This window comes from Ambystoma mexicanum, chromosome 13 (assembly GCF_040938575.1).
Source record: "Ambystoma mexicanum isolate Mex_15411 chromosome 13, UKY_AmexF1_1, whole genome shotgun sequence".
Lineage (NCBI taxonomy): Eukaryota > Metazoa > Chordata > Amphibia > Caudata > Ambystomatidae > Ambystoma > Ambystoma mexicanum.
Window position 1 is genome coordinate 189,192,820 of NC_090938.1, and position 25,684 is coordinate 189,218,503.

The 25,684-nt window shown below is 50.6% G+C and overlaps 1 protein-coding gene across 1 annotated transcript in view; it reads right to left on the bottom strand.

Moving 5' to 3' along the window:
- Window positions 1-21,629, bottom strand: part of LOC138521063 (uncharacterized) — a 45,747-nt gene extending 24,118 nt beyond the window's left edge. The window contains exon 1 of the mRNA XM_069633586.1: window positions 21,576-21,629. Within this exon, the coding sequence (XP_069489687.1) occupies window positions 21,576-21,614 (39 nt within the window). The 5' untranslated portion in view covers window positions 21,615-21,629. The remainder of the gene's footprint in view (window positions 1-21,575) is intronic.
- Window positions 21,630-25,684: the final 4,055 nt, after the last annotated feature.

A 25,684-nucleotide genomic window follows, 5' to 3' on the forward strand; every position in this document is an offset into this window, starting at 1 on the left:
AGGAGGCGTTTGTCATAGACTTGCAGCATGTCAGTACGCAGGAGGTTAAGAAAGGGGAGTACATAGCAATGAGACTGGCCCTCATTATGACCCTTGCGGAAATCGGAAAACGATGGCGGAAATGCAATACCGCCATCGAATAGCGCTCGGTGCGACTATGACCCGTCACAGCAAAGTACGAAGCCATTAGCGAAACCGTAGTGAACGCCAACGCTAACTGCACCAAGCACGCGCGCGCGCGCCATGCGAAACCGCAAACACCACCATGGCGCAACGGTACGCCAATTCCGACCCTAGCGGACATGTACCTAACGCCATCAGGCATGGCGTAATGTACCATTCCGCCATGGTGAGAAGTACGGCATCGCGAATCAACCGTAAACGGCCCCACTGAGTGCCTGTACACCGCTCCCTGCCCACAAAGTACAACTCCCCGTAGGTGCAATGAAGTCACAATGCAACCATTGAAATGTACAAGTCACCCATGCATGGCAACGAACAAAAGAAACACAAGAGGGGCCAATGGGAGCTGCAGGGCACAGATGGCACGAATACAGAAGCCATCCCAATGGACATGACCACAGTCCCCCACCAAGAAACGCACGCAAACACAGGCACCTGTGACCAGCAATATTCCGAGAATCACATCATTCCACCAGTCCACCTGGCTGACCGGCATCTGTTACACAAAACCCAATCCCCCGCCCCTGAGCATGACAACATTCAAATTGTCATATTGGCAGCCCCCATCCCTGACCTCACGGGCTTAGTAGGCAAACGCGCCCAGTACAGTACCACGCAACTAAACTCCGAAGCTGGAACCCAATGCAGATCTCCTCACAATACATCGCCCCCCAAATAGGCATATGCCACATCACTTGCAAAGAAAAACGCTACACGGGCCAAATCAGAATAGAAATTTAATGCACATCAAAGTCACCAAGCCCATACAGCCATCAGGCCATGAACTCCTAAACACTAATCACCATTGTGGGCTGCATCCGCAAGAAATGACCAGCCACTACTTGTGTGTCGCCCTGTTCCCTCATGGTACACAGAGCCACATTCACGTACGAAAAGGCAACATGGAAGCGCACAGAACCGCAGGGCCGTCCCAATGGGGAGGCACTAGTCCAGCTGAAAGGCCGAAATGTTGCTCCGAGCCACCAGTACTGCGTAAGGGCATGTGGGCCATTGGCGATCGTCCCATAAGATCGTAATGCTGCTCCACTGATTAACACGAAGCAGCAGGTGTCGGGAGTAAAACCCATCTGCAGGAGTGGCATACAGATGGCAGTGGCAAAAGGGGAGGAGATACCTGTCAACCAAAAGAAAAGAAAAAGAACAGAATGGCCATCAGAACTACATTCCAACAACTCACTTCAATGATCACACGAAATCCACAGCCATATGCATGCTAGCCCACTCCAAAGGATCATCACCACCCCAAAACCACTTGCGACTCCTAACCATCTATATCGAGGTGCAAACACCATCACAAACGAGTGTACCTGTGCATGCGTCTGTCAAAACAGATTCCATCAGATGGGAATGTTAACGTGCATGGACACAAGTGTCTGAGGGCGTGTCGAGACAGGGAGGGCTCAACAAGGCCAGATAGACGATGGTCCCACCATGGCAGCCCTGCATCACATAGCGTAGGGGAGGCGGATAGATCCCAAGAAGCCCTGTACATGGCAAACTCTGTATCAAATCACCTGCCCATGCATCCATTCATCATTCCCTCATCCCGGAATCAAAACGCCTGAATAATTACTCACATAACATTAGAAACATCCATTGAGTCTGTGCGTTATGCAGCCTGCAAAATCCACAGTGCCCCAGCCCGTAATTCCAGTGTTGTGAAGTTACATGTATTTGGGAACGGCCGGCCTCATCGCCCACGTAGCAATTGCGCATCCCAAACTATTCATATCAATCATTGCTTCCTCGCCATGGGCCCTGTCTCAAGGACATTGAACAATAGAACGTTATATTTGCAGTCAGACCTGTGGGCATCTCCTCGCCGCTAGCTGGAAACCGAAAGCGCCGCCCTTCGAATTCCACATTTGCAACATCACGCCGAAAAGGCATCTGTGGCCGTTTGAAATCACTAATTATTCCATCGAGTGCGGCTGTGTGTGAAAATGGCAACTGCCTTCACCCACAAATGGGACGCCCCGCCCGTCGTTGCAACTCGGTACAGTGATGCATGAGGGCCCACCGTTACTCGAGTACTACGTTCCACTGACCCTTCACAAGTCTGTTCGCGACTGCACAGATAGTATGTGCAACAATGGGACCACAGCAGAATGAACATGTCAACCAATGTTACACGGCCATCGTGTACAAATACATGATTGCAATAGTAAGATGCCATTCCCCGATTTGCAGCGTTGTGCGCGGGACGTGCTCGGCCAAAGGGGAGAGCAGTTTGCACAGGTGGAATTAATCACCACAGGTGGAGGCCATACAGCCTGAAAACACATAAATTGCACAGCCAGTCTCCTCCCACAACCACACCGAAATGCTACCGGCAGGACTCGCGATGTTGGCCCTGGGGGACCTGATAGCACTGCAACTACTCCAACTCCAAGAAGAAGACGAACACCAACTGCAACCGGCCGCACGAAGGAGACGCAGGAGGAGGAGGAGGCCAAGGCAGGGCCAGCAAGGGCCGCCAGCACAGCCACTACCACCACGCAGGCAGCCCTCAATCCCACGCCTCCGAGCACATCCGTTCAACCTCACTGATGAGCAGATCCACACCCTCTACCGTCTGGACCGGGACACCATAGCCGCCATTGTGGACATGACACAGGCTGACCTTGTCAGCATGATAGATAGCCCAACCGCCATCCCACCCCTACTGAAGGTGGTGTCTGTACTCCACTTCCTGGCCACAGGCACCTACCAGCACACAGTCGGACAGTTGCATGGCATTTCTCAGCCACTGTTCTCACGGACACTATTTCAAGTGCTCGATGCCCTCCTGCAGCACGCAGACGACTACATCTCTCTACCACGCTCGGAGCAGGAAATTACCAACACAAAAGTGGGATTCCATGCACTTGCCGGCATACCGGGTTGCATTGGTGCCATCGACTGCACCCATGTGGAATTGGTCGTCCCACATGCCATGGAGGCCCAGTACCGCAACCGAAAACAATTTCATTCCCTGAATGTATAAATGGTGTGTGACTCCAACAGGATCATTACACATTGTTGTGCCCGATTCCCTGGATCAACCCATGATTCTATGGTCTTGAGGAACTCTACAATACCACGCTACATGGAGCGACACGCAGGGAACAGATCCTGGCTACTCGGTGAGTCTCATTACATGCATGATTATGTGGGGTATGTGATTTGGCAATGACCTGGCAGGAAGGGGGGGGGGTGTGCGTACGTAGCAATGGCATTCCACATCATACGTTTCTCGTCCACATACAGGTGATGCTGGATATCCACTGAAGAGATGGCTCCTCACACCAGTCCGGAACCCACGGGACCAGCATGAGGAGGACTACAACCATGCCCACTCACGTACCCGTGTAGTCATTGAACAGGCATTCGGCCTACTGAAGACTCGTTTCCGCTGCCTCAGCAGGTCTGGCGGGGCACTCCTGTACCGCCATGAGAAGGTTGCAAAGATGGTCATGGCATGTGTTATGCTCCACAACATGTGCGTACGTAGAAATGTGCCCATGCCCCCTGACGCAGAACTGCAAGCACCTGATGATGGTCATGATGAGGGTGGGGATGTGGCAGCACCTCATGGAGTCTGCGAGGCACCGGAGGCCCGTGACATTCGTCAGCATCTCATTGATGTATGCTTCTAGCACTCACGCCTGGTGGCTGATACATGGACACGGGACTCGTGGCACTGTGTGTGTCTGGGACATGCACAATATGGACTGTACGCCTATGATGGCCTAGTACACAAAGATCAATGTCCACACATCTCATTGGTTGATCGTGCACTTTTTATGGCATATGTGATGTCATGTTGAACACCCTATCGACCCGCCACCCAAGTGAGCCCAACACACCCCCTCCACCCTCCTACCTCCCCCCCGAACACCAGTGTCCAAAGATGCTCATTGTCAGTGGGCTGTCGCTATTGCAAGCCCCCTCTGCGGGTATCAGGGGCACCCCTGCCTGTGGAGCGCAGGTTCCTTCCAGATCTACGTTGGGGGCTGCCCTGGACGGAACTTGCAACGGATGATGTGTCTGCCTGCTCACGTCCATGCATGTCCCTAAGGGTTTGCGAGAGCTCAGTGAGCACACGGCGCACTGCGGCAAGTTCGGCACATACGTCTTTGGACGTTGCATGCAGTTCCCCCCTCAGGCTCTCGGTGCTTCTCTCCATTTGGACTCTCAGGCTCTCGGTGCTACTCTCCATTTGTGCCCTTAGCGTCTCTGTACCTCTCTCCATTTCTGCCCTAAGTGTCTCAGTTGATGTTTCTATGTCTGCCTTAGTGCCCCCACATTCATCGGCATGGTCCTTGAGGAGCGTGGCCATTTGCTGCTGTTGCACGATTAACTGGTCGAGGGACTGTTGCCTCTGCTGGGCCATGGCCATTTGCGGGGGTGTCACAGAGGGGCTGTTGTCCTCATGTTGCCTTGCCACAGGGCTTGTGGGGGATGGCCAGTCGTCGTCTTGTGGGTGCCCCTGCGTGGTATCCTCATGTTGTACGGGATGGGACAGACAGGGGGATTGGGACAGGTCATGGATGGATCTGACTTCGACATCCCCGTCTTCTGTGTCGGAGCATGCTGCCATCAATGGGGTGTCACCTATGGTGCTGCTGCCACCAGAGGCAGTGCCTTCTGTGGCATCCATTGGGGGGACCTGTGGTGGTGGTGTTGTGGGCATGCTGGCTGCTGGGGTGCCTGTTGATGTTCCCTCCTCTGTGCTGCCACCTGATTTGTGCTGCTGCCGTGTCTTGATGCGTGCAGCTGAGGTGGAGGGTCTCTGGCCGTTGGTCTTGGCCCTCTTTGCAGGTGTGCTGGTAGGGGTGTCCTGTAGCTCGTCGTTTGGATCGGACCCTGTGGTGGAGTAAAGGAGGGCGAGGGTTAATGATGGGTCTGTGGGAATTGGAATGGCATTGTATCACATGCTTTGGGGTGGTACCTGAGGGTGATTTGGGTCGGGTCCTTGGAGGTGCTTTGATTTGTGTGTGGAGTGAGGGTGCAGTTGTTTGGCAGCCTGCAGTTAGGGTGTGCCTGCTGCACGTGTAGTGCGTGTATTAGGGGTTTTTAATTATTTATGTATTTATTGTGGGTTTTAACGTGCGCTATCAGGCCGATGTGTGTGGCCGTTCTCCTGGACATGTGTTTCTGTTGCACTATGTGGACGCATGGTACTTCACATGGATGGACTGTGTGGATTTGGCATTGTTTTATCTGGTACACCTACCTGAATCTTCGGATGTCTGCACTCCTTTCTCCATCCCTCCGACTCCCTCTATGCTCTCCATTCCGATGGTGGAGGCACAGATTTCTTCCCAGGGGTCAACTTGATGGGTGATTCAGGACCTCCCCCGGTGGCTGTGGCAATGTTGCGGTTGGCAGAGAGTATGCTGCGGACGCGTATCCGCAGGTCGTCCCATCGCTTGCGGCATTGCTGTGGGGTGCGGGGTGCGGTCCCCACCGCACTTACCCGCTGTGCCACCAGAGCCCATATGGTCTTCTTGTTTGCAAGTGCCGTTCTGGTCATTTGCGTGGAGAAGACGACGGCAGCATTCTCCTGGAGGGTCTCTGTTAGCACGGTGAGTTCCTCGCGGGAGAAGTGGACCTGCCGCTTGCGGTCGCACGCTTTCTTCGCTACTTTTCCCATTTGTCTTGGTTTCGCTAGGGTGGGTGTCGGGTTGGGGTGTGTTTCAGGGTGGTGATTTTAGTGGTTGTGTGGTTTTAGTGGTTTTATAGGTGTACGCCGGGATGTTTCCCGTTCCGGGCCCATGTTTTTACTTCCGTTTCCGTATATTTCCGGTCACCGTACTTTCCGGTAGGCGCACACTGCGGTGACCGCTAAGAGGGGTGGCGGTATTGCACCTAGGGCGCCGTACGGCGGCGGTGTGGGCCGTTTTGGGGTCATTTCCGCCATCGCGGACTTTGCACTTCCGCCGTGGCGTGGTGCTCGTGCCCGATGGGTCGGAATGGGCCGCACTTTGCTCCTTCGTGCAATGGCGGAAACTCTATTTACGCTGTGGCGCTCCGGTCAGTCACTTTCCGCCAGGGTCGTAATGAGGGCCACTGTCTTTATTGTGCGTTACTCGGCAGTGAATGAGATTGCAGGCGTTGCTTCTCCTTTCATGTGTTCTTTCACTCAGACTCGGAATGTTTATTAAGGGCCACAGCAATAAGGCCCAACCTGCAGAACTGCTTTACGAGTCCTGCCCTAAACGTTAAGGCACTGATAGGTTTCCTTGTTTTGCTTTAGAAACGTGCTGCGTTGATGCTGCAGCTGTCGGCACAATTGTATTCACCTGCTACGTGCCTTGATTGTCTGCTCTAGCTGTTCCCTTTTAAACCCCGTTCACACGAGGCTGAAATGCATACAGGGTCATGCGGCGAGGGGCGCGGTGGCGGGTTCTTCCCTGGCATTGCTATCCCCCTAATTCCTTAAGCAGTTTGTCTTGGCATCCTCTGGCACGTAAATTGCAGAGAGAGAGAATCCCTGAATGCAACTATAACACAAATTCACTGGTCAAAATGTAATTAAAAAATCATACAATAAACATACTGTTTTAAAATGTGTGAGTTAGTAGTAGTGTGTGCACAGTCTTAGATGACAGAACTTGCGAGACAAATACATATCAATTTCAAAGTCCATTGTACAAATCATAGTTCTGTGCTCTTGCCAACATTAAAGTATCAGTTTCAGGGGGCGTGGCCAACCGGCGACCGATGAAGACGTGAGCCCGTGGAGCTCCCGAAGCCGCCAGCTACATCCTGAAATATCCTACGAATCTGGGCAAATATAGCCCTAAAAAAGTTCCTCAAGGGTGGCGGAAACCCAGTAGGAACAATATCTGCAACTGGTGCTAATTCCGAAGCGTCAATCCCGAGATATCGGCAGTTGGAGAGAGAGAGGCGGTCGGCGCCAAGACGAAATCAAAATGGCCGACGGCGACACATTATAGTCCCACGGGCAGCCCTGACTATCGTTGCTGACCGAAAAGAGCAACCACCTCCCCGCTCCCCGGGGCCCTCGCTGGGCTAGCTATCCTCCGGGAAGATATCCCGGCTACGCCGAGGCCTACGACACCAGCGTATCTTGGGAGACCAGCACTACAGGCCTAAGCTGAGCGGGCGCTCCAATCTCTTGTAGAGCGCCTGCCGCCAACAGCAGCGACCGCTGCGACGACGAAAGGAACCGGAGAGCGGCACGCGGCAAAACCGGTAAGGAGAGGGGGAAGGAAGGGAGGCGACCTCCTGAGACACCGAAGCACAGCAGACGGCACCCCGGATTGTCCGTCCGCCAGCCCATCTCCACCCCCCCCACCCCTACTACGAAGAACAGCCAGGGGGAACGCACGTGCATTATTCTCCCCACACACCAGAAATGGGCAAAGAAAGGCTTAGAAGAACTGGAACCCAGAACACAATGGAGCAATATACAACGTCTGCCCCGACACCTGTGGCTCAGAGCAGAACTGTCGAAGCACCAGAGCCAGAGCCCGAGGACGACATATCCCTTAGAGACGTGATGAACGCTATCTCCAATTCTCGATCCGCCATGGAAGTCAAAATGGATAGCATTTGCACAGAGGTCTCCCTGCTGCGCCATGATCTGCAGAAACTATCATCCCGTACAGGGGAGGCGGAAACGCGCATATCAGTGGCGGAGGACACTATAAGAAGCATGGGTCAACAAGTGAATGCCGCACTAGACCGCATTAAGACACTGGAAGAGAGGGTGGAAGAAGGAGAAGGCCGATCGAGAAGGAATAATATCCGAATCCTCGGCCTGCCGGAGAAAGAAGAAGGACCCAGCATGGAGCTGTTCCTCGAACAATGGTTCGCCGATCTATTCGCTCCCAAATCCCTCTCAAACTTTTTCTCAATCGAACGGGCACACCGGATACCGACTGGCAGACCAATTCCCGGAGCACCACCGCGAGCGGTGATAGCCAAGATCCTAAACTACAGGGACCGAGATGCGATTCTCCACATGGCAAGGACGAAAGGGGCCATGACATATAACGGCTCCCGGATAGCCCTCTTCCCTGACTTTACCAAAGAAGTACAAAGAGCAAGGCAATCCTTTGACACTCTCAAAAAGCGACTTCAAGGGCTGAATGTGAAATACGGCTTGCTATTCCCAGCTCAGCTGAAAATCTACCACAAAGGCACTACTGTGCACTTCACGGATCCAAAAGAGGCATGGAGCTGGGCGGAACGCAACCTAGAAGGCGAGTGGGGCCCATGGAGACGGCAGGAAAACCGAAGAAACAGACCTCGACCAAACAGGCCGCCAAATGAACAGCCACAGCAACAAATGGAAGAATTACCACAAAATGCCGATGAGTAAACATGACCGACAGATCATTGCATGTAACGCTCTCCGCAACTGAACAATCGGAGGCACAAGCTGGAACAAATACTACACAGAATGGCTGGCGGCTGCGATAAACCACACCACGCAAGCCACCCCCCCGATTGCAACCGCAACAGAACGAAACTTGCAATCACCCGCCGTGGTACCTCCAACCCACGGCGCCCAATACAATACCCAGACTCTCCACTACGGCGCCTCCAACGCCACAGTGACTAGAGACACCCCAAGTTCAACGGTTTGATTAAGTTTGGTTGTGTGGGCGACAGATGCTTCAGTTGGGGAAGGAGTATGGGGAGGGGGGAGAGTTGGGACTTGTTCGCGTTATTTGTTGGCAACAAGGAAAGCACGGCTCAGACAAGCACTTTGAGATGGGAAGAAAACAGGGCAGTCCAAACACCCATAGCGCGGGATTCCCCTCGCCTAAACTGCTATCACTGACACGGACATTCAAACAGGACAAGGAATGAGTGCGAAAGAGCCAAATACCAAAAAACTTAATATCATGACATGGAACGTCAATGGCCTGGGAAACTGCATCAAAAGAAGACTGGTAACACAATACCTGAATCGTCACAACCCAGACATAGCACTGCTAACCGAGACGCATTTAGCTGGCACACGGTGCCAATTCTTCAAAAGAACCAAATACCGTACAGCAATACATGCAGGTTTTTCAATGGGCTCGAGAGGTGTGCTAATACTAATAAACAAGAGAATCCCTATTGAGATATCCAACATAACCCTGGATACCGGAGGAAGATTTGTCTTCATAAAAGGATCGCTATGGAATCAAACCATTGCCATACTGGCGATCTATGCTCCCCCGGCGCTTATAACTGCCTTTCTCGACGACATCACACCGATCATAGCCAACAACACTGCAGATATACTAGTAGTAGGTGGAGATTTCAATGACGTAATGGACGTCAACTTAGACCGCACACATATAAGAGGGAGAAACCCAGCGATACCAACTAAAATAGCCACCTTCGCTACAGCAATGGGACTGAAGGATGCATGGAGAGATCTGCATCCGACGGAGAAACAATACTCTTTCCATTCGGGAGCACACGCATCTTTGTCTAGACTAGACTACTTCTTCCTCCCTGGCGAAGACATACACAAGGTAAGGGAGGCAACGCTACACCCCAGAGGGATCTCAGACCACTCGCCGCTGATGATCCTACTCGAAACAGAAAGACCCATGCCCCCACTGACTTGGCGCCTGAATTCATATTATCTAGGATTCACAGAGTTAGTGGGAAAAATTCAGGAAGCCACTGCCTCATATTTTGAATTAAATCAGGACTCGATAGACGACCAAGGAACCATATGGGAGGCGTACAAGGCAACACTGAGAGGTGAAATACTGAGTTGGACTGCTGCTCACAAAAAAGCGCACAGGAAGGAGGTTGAAGACGCTGAAACAGAGGTCAGAAATGTCGAAATGCAATATATAAATACAGGCGCTCCAGACGACAACAGAACCCTGCAAGCGGCACAAAAGAAGCTGCATAATATCACACTCACCTGTGCGAAACAAGCACATAGAGCTATGCGCACTAGACTATACGAGACGGGAGACAAAGCCGGCAAGATGCTGGCGTGGTTGGAGAAAAGAGAGGAGGGGCAGCGCCAGATAAAATGTATAACCACCATGAAAGCTGAACGGACCTGGACTGATTCGGCCATTGCTGAAACCTTCGCAGAGTACTATGAGACACTATACGCCTCCCCGACGACTGCAGTGGATCCCAGCATCCTAGATACACTCACCATACCACACCTAAGTGATACGCAAAGGATGAGCTTAGAAACAGAAATCACAGAGGAAGAACTATCAACAGCCCTATCCCAACTCCAAAATGGTAAAACCCTAGGGCCTAACGGCTTCCCAGTGGAGGCTTGGAAAAAGATTGGCAATGAACAAATTGTACCATATATGCATAAAATGTTCCTGTATGCCAAAGAAAGAGGAACCCTACCCCCGGACCTGAGAAATGCCACCATAGTGGTGATTCATAAGGAAGGCAAACCAGCAGACATATGCAGCTCTTACAGGCCGATTTCACTTATAAATATAGAAACCAAAATACTAGCCAAGATTTTGGCTAACAGACTCCAGACAGTCATACACACTCTTATCCACCCAGACCAATGTGGCTTCATGCCGCAGAGATCCACACGCATGAATATCCATAGACTGCACGCCGCCATTGAAAAGTCCCCAACGTTACGGGAGTCACTAGCACTCCTCACGATTGACTTCGAAAAAGCCTTCGATTCAGTCCACTGGGGGGCCTTGTGGTGCATCATGGGTAGGATGGGGTTGGGTGAGCAATTCATAGGCTGGGTCAAGTTGCTCTACAATACACCGACAGCTGAGATAAGGGTGAACGGATGGACCTCACGCACCATTAATTTGGGTAAAGGGACCAGGCAGGGGTGTCCCCTCTCGGCGATGCTATTTGCACTGGCAATTGAGCCCCTGGCAATAATGCTGAGAGACTCACAGTTGTGGAGGGGGTTCCAATGGACCCGGGACTGGGAGGATAGAGTTTCCCTCTATGCCGATGATCTACTGATCTATATGAGCGACCCACCAGTGTCATACCCCATCGTTACCCAAATATTAAACAGCTATGGAGCATTTAGTGGTCTACGAGTAAACTATAGCAAATCCATTCTATTTCCGATCCAAGGAACTGATGCGACAGCTCTATGCAATTGTCCATACAGAATAGAAACCGAGCAGTTTAAATACCTTGGGGTACAGGTTACGACGGACCTCAAGCAATATGTATCCCAAAACCTACACCCAATCAGAGATAGATTCGCAAACGACGTGAAACACTGGATGACCCTCCCTCTCACCCTATTAGGAAGGGCAGCAATGTTTAAAATGCTCGCTCTACCCCGATTCGTATATATCCTCCAAAACGCTCCACTGTATGTACCCAAAATAGAATTCCACAAAACAGACGAGATTCTCAGAAAGCTCCTCTGGGGTGGAGGACACCCCCGGATCGCACTAAAAACCCTGCAACGCTCCGTATGGGAAGGAGGTATAGGACTCCCCCACCTACAAACATACTATTGGGCAGCCCAGATGCCAATAATAAATGACATCCTGCATAACAACCCTGAATTACCACACATTAAAGCGGATAGCCAGATGGTTATGGGGCTCTCCCCACTAGAGACCCTCTACCATAGCAAGGTACGCATGATCCCCAACACAATTAGAGCACACAGAACGCAAATATGGCGAGACGCACACAAGCATCTAGGATGGGATGGGAAGCTCACGTTGGCACAGCCCCTATGGCGTAATAGGCGATTACCAGAGCTGGGTAAACTGCCGAAATGGGCGGCCTGGGAGGCAGCTGGAATAACGAGGCTAGCAGACATAATTCAAAACGGAGTGATAATGTCATTCCAGACCCTGAGGGACAAATTCAACCTATCCCCCACAGAACACTTTCATTACAGACAAATGCATCATGCACTTACCACATGTGCGATAGACCTACCGAATATTCCAGATTGCACACCAATTGAGAGGAACATTGTGGTAGAACGTATCGACAGCAAAATAACCTCCATAATGTACAATGCAATAGCCTCTTTCGCCACAACGGAACTTACAGATCTGAAAGCAAAATGGGAAAGAGATGTGGGGCCAATACAACCGGAAGAATGGACCAAAGCACTCATGTACCCAAGGGAAGTCGCCATGTCGGCTAGAATCAGATTGATCCAACTTAAAATCCTACATAGGGTATACTATCCAAGAGAAGCCCTACACCAATGGGGGAGAGCAACTGACCCCAACTGTCTAAGATGCCAACAGGCGAGGGGGTCCTTTTTTCACATCTTGTGGGAGTGCCCACGAATACAGATCTTCTGGCAGAAATGTTGTGACAGATTGTCAGCGGTCATGGGCCAACGAATACCCATGGACCCCAAACTGCTGTTCCTTGGGATGGATGACGACTTAGATATTTCCCGATTTGAGAGACTCATGTTGGCAACTACCACAGGACTCGTAAAGAGGAATCTGGCCCAACTCTGGGGCTCATCCTTATCCCCACAATACGACCAATGGATAACAGACGTGGACATCTGTGTGCAAATGGAAATGAGAATATACACCACCAGAGGATGCCCAGGGAAAGCACGCAAGATCTGGCAAAAATGGGAAGACACATAGTATGTTGTGAGTTCATGTATAGATTCCATAGACGTTTGGACTCCCGTGGAGACCCATCTGCATCATGTATAATTTGGATGACCTGCAACTGATTATATGAGGGACTTGATAATTTGACACTTGCAATGTGTACGAAGAGCCGTGCTTAGAGAATGCTTGTATACCCGATCGATTTGAGCGGGTTCTTTGTTCTTGATTTGTATGTTTATGTTTATAAAATGAATAAAACTTGTTATAAAAAAAATAAAAAAAAAAAAAAAGTATCAGTTTCAAAGAGAAATATGAAAATCGTAGAACTGTGCCAACTGCATGGCCATCAGTTTCGCTCTCTGGGCTTTATCAAGGCAATCCTGATTGGAAGGTGAATTTGGTTTGTCACTCTATCCTTTTTTATACTAGTTGGCTTGTATAGGTCGAATCTGTAATCCTTAAGTCCTTCATGTATTCATGAAAAATATAGATTCTTGTTCTGAGCATCAAAATGTCAATTGTATTTCCATATACTTCTTGTCACCACTAATACACAATATTATTGGTCAGCCACGTCACCAAGTATAGTTAGATATGGACCTTTGAAATGTCCTGTATTGTGGCCATTCTTATTGTTCCCTGTTCCAGTTGCCCTTAAAGCAAACGCACCTTTAAAGTATATAGTCGTTTTCTGACCTAACAATCAATGGGGGGGGCGTGGCTTGGAAGCCATGTGAGAGGACGCGCTCTTGGAAGAGCTCCTGAAGATCCTGCATTTATCCTGTGTAAAAGTGCATTGAGACTAACTTTCGCGAGTCAGGAACGAAGGAACCCGTCCATGAATGTATGCTGCATAAATATTGAGGAGCTGAATCCTTCGTAAGCCCGGCAACAACAGAAAAATTGCGATCGAAGATCCGGGAGTCACGGCCCGGACGGAGGGAAGATGGCGGCCATGCCGGACAACGGAGGAGATACATGCGGGGCGATGAAGAGGCATTCTCGTAGTGATCGGTGGCAAAGTAAGCTGTGAAGTGTGAGAATGGCCTCTGGGAGAGAACCGGCGAGTCTCGGTGGGCACCGATTACTTATCACGGGCTTTGGACAGTGACGGTCAGTGGTCGGCACTAGGACCCACCCGAGCTGACCACCCGCCTTGGGTGCCGGAGCATCGCGTGCTGGTCAAGCGGCAGCCTTGGGACGGAGGGCCCACATTGTGTAGGAACTCGCTGGTAGGGACCCAGTCGAGTGGCGGAAGGAGTGACTGCGGAGGTACACTTGGTGCGGGAGAAGCGACTCGCTCCATTGCGAGCGGAAGGTGGGCTCCTCTCTCCCGGGGTGGGGGTGAGGCGGGAGTGTACGGGCCCGCGACATACAGTGGTGGTGGAATGGCGAATAAATCCGTCAGACAGAAAGTGAAACAACCCACATTGGATGAGTTTACCAAGACACCACCAGGCCCAGAAAGTGCTCGGAGCAAGGAGAAGCCATCTGCAGGCGGCATGGCCGCCGCTAGCCCAAATCAGGACGTGTTAGTTGCGCTCGCAGAATTGAAAGCGGATTTGAAAACCGCTTGGGAAGCCAAGCTCGAAATGGTGGTGGCGGACCTGAAAACAGTGCTTGACCTCAAAGTGGGAGAAGTTCGGGAGGAGGTGAACCTACTTCGACAAGATGTGAGGACTCTGTCGGAGCGCACGGAGAGCCTGGAAAAGGAGGGGAGCGCCAACACGGCAGATTGCGCCTCACACAAGGCCGACCTGCATGTCTTGGAACAGAAAGTGCGCAACCTGGAGAACAGGGCCGAAGAAGCAGAAGGGCGCGCCCGGAGGAATAATATCCGTGTAGTGGGCATCCCGGAAGGATTGGAGGGTCACAACCCCACGGACTTCATTGAGAATATGTTGCTCCAAGAGATCACTGGGGGAGTGCTGTCGCAGGGTTTTGCGGTGGAGCGAGCGCATAGAGCATTGGCCAGGAGGCCTCCGCCGGGCGGTCCGCCCAGGCCAATGATAGCCAAAATCCTTAACTATCGAGACAGAGAGAGGATTTTGGAGCATTTTCGCAAAGGAGGAACCATCAAGAGGGGGGAGGCCACCATAACGGCCTACCCAGACTACACCATGATGGTGCAGAGGAGTCGGATGAACTTTGCAGCGGTCAAAAGGAGACTTAGAGAGGCGGGGAAGAAGTATATGCTCCTCTACCCGGCCAAATTGAAGGTGATCCACAACAACAGATCCTTGTTTTTCGAGTCGCCTGAGGAAGCCATGGGTTGGTTGGACATGCAGGGCAGCCCCCAGGAGCCGGAGGTCCAGGCTGATGAAGGTGGCAATAAGAGTTAAGTGCGCTACGACGATAAAGAGTGCAGCCAGAAGACTATGGGACTTGAATATAGTTACTGTTATGGCCGGGGGAGGTCGGGCCTGGAACTGAATGATCAATGCACTGTTTGCACCGTACCTGTGGTTATACGAAGGAGCCTTTCGGGGCTAGTCCATTCACCCCCATTTAGTGTTTTTTAGTTAAGTGGCCGTTAGGGCGACTTTACCCTACTGGGCTCTGTGTGTAACAGCCAGAACTAGATGTGGGGGGGCCTGAGTTCCCGAGGTGGAGCTGGGCAACAGTTGGGGAGGGTGTTGGGGGGACGGGTGGGGGGAATGGGGGGTGCGGGGAAAGTTGGGGTGTACATAGCGTTGGGGAGTTTAAGTTTGACCGCGAGCCCTGGGAGTACATTTTGGATGAGATATCTGGACGGCACGGATGAGCGGGGTGGGTTGGGGGGGAGTGGGCAGGATACCAGTGAATTATGGGGGAGCTAAAATTGCTAACATGGAACGTCAGGGGTCTCAATAGCTATCTAAAACGGAATAAAGTCATGCTATACTTGAGAAGGCAAAAGATAGACATCGCATTGTTGCAAGAAACGCATTTGACCCGAGATAAACTGGAGCTGGTAAAGAAAAAGTGGGGTGGAACGGTGGTGGGATCCACGTACTCGGCTTATGCCAGAGGTGTACTGATCTGGGTGGCGCCACATGTCCCGTTTCAACTGAGGCAGGAAATCTTGGATACTGAGGGGCGCCTGGCTATGGTAAGAGGGGCAATCGAGAATAAAGAGATGTGTGTAGTGAACACGTATGCCCCGAACCAGGGCACGGCAGAGTACTATCGGACTATGAGTGCCAGCCTGAGCTGGTGTGTTGGGAGTGCGGTGTTCTGGGGAGGGGATTTTAACTGTGTGTTGGAGCCGGGGATGGATAGATCCGACGATAAAGTGACTAGGCCCGCCCCGGCAGCCCGGGCGCTGCGGACGCTGCTGCGAGACTTCGAGCTCGAGGATGTGTGGAGGACTAAGCACCCCAATGTGAGACAGTACTCACACTACTCGGCCCCGCAGCAGTTGCACACCAGGCTTGATTATATCTTTGCCACATCGGATGTCTTGACAGAGGTGTCCAGGGCGGAATATAAAGCGAGGGTCCTATCGGACCACTCGCCATTGGTGGTGGGTTGGCAATATGGCCGCCCCAGAGCGCGGATCCCGACGTGGCGTCTGCGCGCAGAGGCGCTTAAAGACCAGGTTTTCAGGGAAGATATGCGGGAGGAAATAGCTAGTTATTTCGATACCAATACTGGCAGCGTTGATTCGGCGGGAACTCTGTGGGAGGCTTTTAAGGTTGTGATGCGAGGGGTGGCGATTGCCAAATCGAAAGGCTTGCAGAATGGGGTCCTGGTTGATTTACAGAGGGCAGAAAGCCAGTTGGAACGGGCGTTGAAGAGCGAGCCCATAGACAACGAGCTGGTGCTTAAACTGCAACAGCAGTGTACGGAACATTGGGGGAGGCTCTGTAACCTAAACTATAAAAAATATATTGAGAGACAACACGCGGGAGGAGACAAAACGGGCCGTCTCCTGGCATGGCTATATAAGAAAGAAACCCCGAGACCCCCGATTAGGACGATTACTAGAGAGGATGGGAAGCAGATAGATACCCAAGAGGGCATAAACGAACAATTTGTGAATTACTATAGGGAATTGTACGGGGATCCGGGTGGCGGTGACCGGGAGGATATGCTGGAGACCCTGCAAGATATTGGGCTGCCCAGGATAAGCACGGAAGAAAGAGAGGAATTAGATGCCCCGATAACATTGGAGGAGTTGGAGGCGGTTGTCCGGCAACTACCCACTAGTAAGACCCCAGGGACGGACGGCCTGCCCAGCGAATTTTACAAAACCTTTGGAGCGGAAGTGCTCCCCCCGATGCTTGATATGCTCAATGAGGCGTTCGAGACGGGGAGGTTGCCGGAATCGCTCAGAGAGGCGGTCATTGTACCGCTCCCTAAGCCCAATAAACCCAGGCATAGTTGTGGGTCGTACAGGCCAGTATCTATGCTGAATCAGGACAGCAAGATACTAACGGCTGTCCTGGCAAACAGACTGCGGAGGGTGATAGGCAAACTGGTACACCCGGACCAAACAGGGTATGTCCCGGGGAGGAATATTACCCAAAACCACAGACGCCTCCACCGGGTGATAGAGATGGGATCCATTAGCGACGGGGAAATGGCGATAGTGTCGTTGGATGCTGTAAAGGCCTTCGATTCGGTTAATTGGGGGTGGCTGCTGACGGCCTTGAGAGAATACGGACTGGGTCCAAGATACGTTAGATGGGCGGAGCTGCTGTATAGTGCTCCACTGGCCAGGGTCCGGACGGGGGCAATCATATCCGAGAGATGGCAACTCAGCAGAGGCACTAGACAGGGGTGTCCTTGGTCCCCGATGCTGTATATCCTGGCCCTGGAACCCCTGGCACTGTACCTGCGGCAGCAGTACGACATTGTGGGTATTGAGATTGGGAGGGAAAAGCATCTGATATCCCTGTATGCGGACGACTTGTTATTGTACCTGAGTCATCCGGAGGAGAATTTACAGTATATCCTGGACGTGATGGGGAGATATGCGAGGTTGTCAGGCATAGCGGTCAACCCCCAGAAGTCGAACATTTTCCCATTGGGCTGCTATACGGGGGTCCCCATAGAGAGGCTGCCGGTGCTACAGGTGCCCTGGGCAGTTAACACGTTTCGTTACCTGGGAATAGATGTCTACCACACGGTAGAGAAAGAACATAAGTGTAACACTGAGATGGCTGTTGAGAAGATACGCGCATGCATGAGTTTCTGGCAGAAGTTGCCCCTGGCGATGATGGGGCGTGGAGCAATGATTAAAATGGTGGTTCTGCCTAGGCTGCTACACTACTTTAGTAACATCCCATATATGATCCCTAAGGGTTTTTTTGCTAAAATAAATGGGGTTTGCAGAGAGTTCCTGTGGCATGGCACTCGAAACAGGGTAGCACTCTGGAAGTTGCAGAACTCTCATGAAAAAGGGGGAGTTAGACTCCCAAACTTTGAGGCTTATTACATAGCGAGCCAACTACAGTTTGTATCCAAATGGCTTTCCGACGAAGAGACCCCAGAACTTAGATTATTCGGGCATGATTGTGCCCCATTTTTCCTGAAGGAAGTCATTTGGTTGCCAGAAACTGTTACGAGAAAGTACCCGGCGATGGTGAGGCTGGGATGGAAGATGTGGAGACGAGCATGCAAACTGATGGGAGACCCACTCCCGTGTTCTCCGCAGATTCCACTAGTTGCCCTGGCGGGGGTAGACGGACAGCTGAGGGGGATTATTAGGACCTATTGGGAATCTGTGGGGTTGGTGACATTGGGTGATGTGTGGCAGGAGGGTGCCATCAGAGCGTTTGAGGAACTTAGCGGGGAGGTTGGATTACATGGAGGCCAATATGTAACATACCACAGATTGGGGAGGAAAATTCGGGAACTATGGCCTGAATTTACCTTGGCAGACGAATCGGAGGTTACGCTGGAAGGGATATACGACACGACGGAAGGGGGACATGAGATCTCTAGGTTGTATGAGATGGTGATGTTGAAGGTTGGGAAGGAATTGACAGGCCTACGATCGGAATGGGAGTGCGAGGTGGGGACCCAGATGGGAGATGGGATGTGGGAACGGGCTCTAAGATACCACAGGAAAGTATCTCGAAATGCCAGACTGCAGCAGGTACAGCTATATGTCACGCACAGAGCGTATATGACCCCACTGCGGATATCCAAATTCCGGAATGCGGGCAGACAGGCGTGCCCTAAATGCGACGAAGAAAATGCGGACATGACGCATATGTTCTGGGCATGCCCAGTGATCGAGGGGTTCTGGAGGGAGGTGGCGCGCAAGCTAGGAGAGAAAGGGGTCACGCTTGCCATAGACACCGCCTGGGCATGCCTGCTGGGTGGGTTTTCCAGACCTAGGAAGCAGAAACATGTGTGTAAACTGAAAGACTTGGCGTATGTGCTGGCCAAACGGAGAATAGCCATGGGCTGGAAAAAATGTAGCAAGCCACGGGTTGAGGTGTGGTGGAATGACCTACAGAAATGGGCGGAGGCCGAGACAGCAGTGTGGCAGGAGGCGAGTTGTATGTCTTGGGAGGAGGAACTGGCCTCTTTGATGGCATGGAGGACTTTGATATCTTGCATATTTGGGACAGGGATGGCTTCGGGAGGGTCGGATGACAACGAGGCCCGCTCATGTGCGGCAGATACGGAATGTGACATGGAAACTGGCTCGCGAGGGGGGAGGGATCAGGGAGGTAGTGCGCACTAATGATTAAATGCTTTATTGTAATATTGTTAATTGCACTACGGTTTGGTTTGTATTGTTGTTTGTGTTGAAAAATCAATAAACTTTTTTAAAAAAAAAAAAAAAAAACAATCAATGGGTTCCGTTCCCATACTGGGATATTGTTTGAGGTCTACTTGTGTCGCTGCCTGATCCTTCTTCTAACCTTTAAATGACCCCTTCCTCTGCATACTCTCAACCTGTGTTCAGAGTTGTAGTAAGTTGTACTAGAGGATCTGCCAATTTGACGTGCCCCTTTCAAATCTCGAAATTTGATCTAAGAAATTTGATTTGTTTACCTGTTGCTATTGTGGGTTCGTCGTTAGATCTGCTTTGTCTATCACCATCTGTCTCTGAATCTGAACTAATTGGTGAGGAGGTTTGAGAGCTCTCATATGTGCGTGTGGTACTATGTTGGTCATGAAGTTTAGATTGGAATGTGTAGACCCTGTCAAGGCGATAATCTTGTTCGTCACAAAAGAATGTCCTAGTTTTCCACAATTTCACTTCATCTTGGTGTTTTTCTGAGGAGGCCATTCTGAGTCCTATGGTTTTCTCTTTAGTGGCTGGCATTTCCACTATTTCTTTCTTAAATCAGGCACTAAGAGATTCAGTGAGTTTGTGCTCCCTATCGGCTTGTGCAATGAATAATACTATCCTTTTGTTTGATCCAATTTGGAGCTTTTCTTCCCATTGTTTGCTAGATCTAAGTCTTCCGGGGTGCTGAAATCAGGCATAATACGAATGGCATTCCTCTGGGTATTTTGGTATGTTCCAAGTATTTATGAATTATTAATCTCTTTGATTGATAATCGTTCCAGCTCAATACATTTGTCCCTTAGTGGATCCTGGTAATTAGATGATCTAAATGTAGCTATGGTACTTCCTATAGTGGCAAACAAAGCTTCAAAGTCCTTGGGGGTCATCCTGAGGTAGGCTGAAAGGAGTTAACGGCGCCGGTAAAGGTGCCAGAGCCGTCAACCCCTTACTGCCTTATTACGAATTCTGCTTGCGGGACCCGCTAAGGCCGTCTGGTAAAACCAGGTGTCCTTAGCGGCTCCCGCGAGCAGACAAGGGTGCTGACAACGGGCCCGTTATTAACGGGCCCGTTGTTAGCACCCTCCCCATTCCCATTGAGCCCTATGGGGGCTCGAATGGGGATGGGTTCCTTGAATGAAGAATTACCGGGTCGGAATGGTCTGGTAATTCCTCATTCAAGGAAACCGGACCCGGTACCCGGTAAGGGGGGTAGCATGCCGCTAATAGCGGCATGGTTACCCCATACCTCGTACTGACCCCTCTTGTATTGGTTATTTCTACAGTCTTCCATTATTTATAATGTAAATTGTTCAGAAATGTAGTGGCTATTGTCTACTTGCTTAACTTAGAGCTGCAGGTTGTGGGCCAACTCCCTTGTGCAGCAGTTCCCAAAACATTTACTAATCATCCAAGTGGCGCAGTCTCAACCGTTCTGACAAACTACTTTTACCTAATCCCCTGACAATAGCCATGGCAACCCGAGCATGTGGTCTCACAGCCGGGGCTCTGCCTGAAGCAGCGAGTAAAGCGAAACTGCAAGGAAAATTGCTCCCAGTCTAAAAAGTGGCTTGCACACGTGTCCTAATCGTGTTCGAATTTCTGTGAGGACGCAGCTCCCTCCATGCCATCCGTCTCCACACCCCCCACATCTGCCACAATAATATAACGATTCAACTGGCTGTGAAAGACCCTTGTCTCCATGAGTCTTCTGAATGCTGTGATGGGAGGGGGTTGGCAGAGCAGATGGGCGGGGTGACCAGCCAGCAGAGGAAGTATCACTACGCTGCTTGAATAGGATGGAAACACGTGATTTTAAATGGGACACCCGATTGCCACACTTACTGTAAAAGTTTTCTCACTGATTGAAATGGCCCCAGGACACAGAAATTAACATTCTGTGATGTGGTGAATTCATTCCTGAGCCTTTCCCATTACTATGGGTCCAGACACACTACTCGCAGAACCACCCCCCCCCCATCTCTTTTGTTAGCAATGCTTTGCCACATAGATGGCTAGTGCCACCAAATGCGCGAAAACCAAAAAAGATCTCAAGGCGGAAACCAGGATGTAAGAAGACGGGCATTGCATACCTGTTCAGGTCCGGCAAGTTGGGAAACCAGGGGGTGCATCCACAAGAAGAGATTGCTGGAAATGGGTCTGCTCAGTCTAGAAGCGGAGGCTGGTGTTTGCTACATGAAGTTGGCAGGACCAGCCTGATCCGATGTGCCCCCTGTGTGTTCAGCAGGCAAGATTGCCACTCACTCTCTCTGCAGTGTCTTAAATAGTTTAAGCTCAAGGTGTGACCTGGGGTAACGTGATCTAAGGCTTATCCCGCCCAGGGATGGGGAATTCTGCATCCTGCTTCTCCTGCCCCAAGCCTAGGCGAGATTTGCATAAGGCGACACTTGACCCAAGGCGCGCCCACTGCTGCCAGGAAATGAAGGCGCAGAAGGTTTATTGATTTGTAGGCCCTCCCTCCTGGGGCGCACAGGCCACCAACAGCCCCCTGCCACTCCAGCACAGGGGAGTCTTTCAAGGGCTCCCCAAAGCTGGTGTGGTGGGAGAAGGCACAGCACGAGCCCTATTGAAATTAAATGTACCCCGCTCTTCTGCTGAGGCAAGGCTTTCCAGCTTGGGAGCGAGGTGCATTTAATAACAACTATTGAATTGATCACTTCACCACTCCGGTAAGGGAACATGCGGCTTTCATTAGAATAGGGTGCTGATGCTTTTGCATCAGGACCCTATTGAGGTGATTACCTCGTCACTCTGGTGGGGGAGCAGGCGGCTTTCATTAGAATAGGGTGCTGAGGCTTTTGCATCAGGACCCTATTGAGGTGATTACCTCGTCACTCTGGTGGGGGAGCAGGCGGCTTTCATTAGAATAGGGTGCTGATGCTTTTGCATCAGGATCCTATTGAGGTGATTACCTCGTCACTCTGGTGGGGGAGCAGGCGGCTTTCATTAGAATAGGGTGCTGAGGCTTTTGCATCAGGACCCTATTGAGGAGATTACCTCGTCACTCTGGTGGGGGAGCAGGCGGCTTTCATTAGAATAGGGTGCTGATGCTTTTGCATCAGGATCCTATTGAGGTGATTACCTCGTCACTCTGGTGGGGGAGCAGGCGGCTTTCATTAGAATAGGGTGCTGATGATTTTGCATCAGGACCCTATTGAGGTGATTACCTCGTGACTCCGGTAAGGGAACAGGCGGCTTTCATTAGAATAGGGTATTGATGCTTTTGAATCGGCACCCTTATCTCAGTGGTCGAAGTGGTCAGGAGCGGTTGGGAGTGGTGCTCCTCCACTTTTTTTAATTAAGTTTGACCGTTTCTATACTTTTATTTTAAAAAGAAACCGTTCTGGAAGGACTTAGTTTAAAATAAGAGTGCAGGAAGAAGTTGAAACTTGCACTTCTGTGCACTGCACCTTAAACAGCAGGCACGTTTGTGTGGGTGTTTGGATTGCACGTCGTAGTGGGGTGGAAATGGCGTTTGTGGGGAGCAGGGGCAGTCCAGCAGGGAACATAGTTCCAACACTTTTCTTTTTTACACTTCGACACTATTGCAGTGATGAGCTCCTTGCTCCGGTGTGGGAGAGGAGAGTTAAAAAAGAAATGTAGTGCCCCCCTTCCCTCTTTAAGGTGTGACCTGTGCAAGTGTCTCTGGATGGCAAGTATAGCTGAGAAAGAGCCAGTCACACAAAAGGCTCTAGGGACATTTCTAGGCAAGCAAATGCCTCTGAGTGGTGAGTCGGAATGGCACCGAGTCAGTCACTCTCCTCTTAGGCTCTCTTAATAGTTTCCTTTAGTTGTGTGACTCAAATGGCATGGGAGCCATGAAAGAGTAATCCAGGAGTTAGGCTGTGGCGAAGTCTGGACAAGTGGGTCTCTATGAAAGTTCGACAGATTTACAAAGAGCCACCTGCCAAGCTTTCTGGAGATTTATTAATAGAACAATGCCGAAAGGCTGGTAGGCTTGTGGGAGAGTTCACCTATCACTTACCGCACTCACATTGCAACTCACTCTCCAAAATCTTCACTAATATTTTCAGAGGTAGTGGACAGGTCGCTCAACACATATCCGACTAGGCCAACCTTTCTCCTTCCGTTTCACATGCTAAGGTCATCATTTGATCACTCCCTTAAGTGTTCATTTTTGTATATCAATTTCAGAAACTGAAAAAATAAACAATTATATGCACTTTTCTTCTTCACCCAGCTGGGGAATCCCTAGTGCTCAATTCATGTCTAGGGATGGGCACCGACCTGCTCTAAAACACCCCTTTTAAGTTTGGCTATCAGTGTGGACTCCTCAAGGCACATGCATCCCTTAAGTACAGAGACATGAGGGAGACTAATTGACTCACTGGAAAACCTCAAGATCAGTACTGGGATGAGGAAGAAGTACGGAAGCATAGAGAGCACTCACAAGAACATAAATTAATAGTCTAGTTTTTGCCCAAACCTGATTGGGCAGAACCCATTAAAATCAGAAAAGGGGAAACTAGGAAGGGGAGAGAAGCCCTTCCTCGAGGAACCACCAGACGGGAAGCAGACCGGGGCGGAGAACAGAGGAAGTCGTTTTTGGCGATGCTGCCCTGCAATCAGGGTTGTCCCTAGCCAGTCTGCTGTGGAGGGATGGACCGGAGCGTGGAGAAGCATGCGTCCAGGCACAAAAAGCAGCAAGAACGGGCGGTCGTCAGGAAAAGCACAGCCCACAAGGAACCAAACACTGCAGACCCACCGCAGTACACCAGAAATCAGCAGGTTCGTGAGAGGCCCAAAAGGACACAGAGGAGAGCCAGTGACTGATCGAGAACACCGGCAAGCCCTTTTCAGGTACCCGGTTTGCCGGTACAGTTGGTGGAAAATTCAGAAGTGCTGACAAGTGTTCGAACATGGGTCAGGGACCTGCACCCTTTTATGAAGAGTATCCTAAGTCATCTTCATAGTCACCGTACCTAGCAGGATAGTGACTAGATGTGCAGCACCAAAATAGGAGAATCCCAGGGGTCTGGTACCCGTGCGGTTTTACAAAGAGCAACCCAAGTCAACTTCATAGTCACAGTACCTGGCAGGATAGCGAACCAGAACAATTGCACAAAGGCAAGAGAAATACAAAGGTCTGGTAACCGCACACGTAAGATTGGGAGCTCATGTGAACTGTGAACTTTTGAAGTGGAAACCAAGCTAGATGAAGGGAGGAATTCCCCCTGGTAGTACTGAACTGTGAATTGTGAAAGCAGAATGGGTAATGGTGCCTGGGGACGTCCCGCTGGCAATGTGAACTGCATACCAAAGTCTGGGAATGGCCTGGGGGAAAGGAGTCATTCTGCCCAGCCTTTGGGACCCATGAACCAAGGGACATCAAGAGAAGGAAGCAATACCTCCTGGTATTTTACCCCGTGAAGAAAATACATTTTGTACATTGTGAAGCCGATCAGAAGAAAGCCCAGGGAAGGAAGTCATTCCCCTGGCAGTGTAGACACATTGAGAACCAAACACCTGCAGAAGGGAGTCATTCTCCAAGAGCCCAATAGTGAAAGAAAACTATGGTCAATAACGAATGATGTTTGAGTTGGAAGCAATTCTTTCTAATTGGAAGTGAAGTTTTGCAGCACCACTAACTGCAACTTTGTTTCCTTGGAAAGGAACTGAGACCTGGTGATGGGAATCATTCTCACGGGCAAAATTAACCCTTTGATTGAAACTGTGGCTCATTGTCCAGAAAAAAAGGCAGTTGTTCTTCTGGACCAGTGAGCTCCACTACCCTTTTCTTATTAGTTGCAAGCGTGAGGGATAGAAGTAGGCTTTTTGAGACAACAGTGGACTCTTTTATTTACTAGGGCATTCTGACCAATTATTTAGTTCCTTAGAAGAGGTAGGGACTCCCTCTTAGAATTAGGGAAAGATAGGTTTTCTATTTATTTTTGTCTGAATAAAAGTCTTTTCTAACCACCATGTCACCATTGTGTCAGACTCGTATATCTGGATCCTTACATATAGTGTCAGGTGAGATTCTGAAGTCCACTTGATACAGGGAGGGGAAACCACATAATTTTTAATTTTTTTTTCCCACAACTTCCCTGCCGGTAAAACCGACACCTATGACAGGGGATAATTTTTACCATCAAAGAAATCCAAGGAAAATAAATGAGTGGCCTCCCTGTTTCACATCACGTAGGGTCAGGTGAGGAAA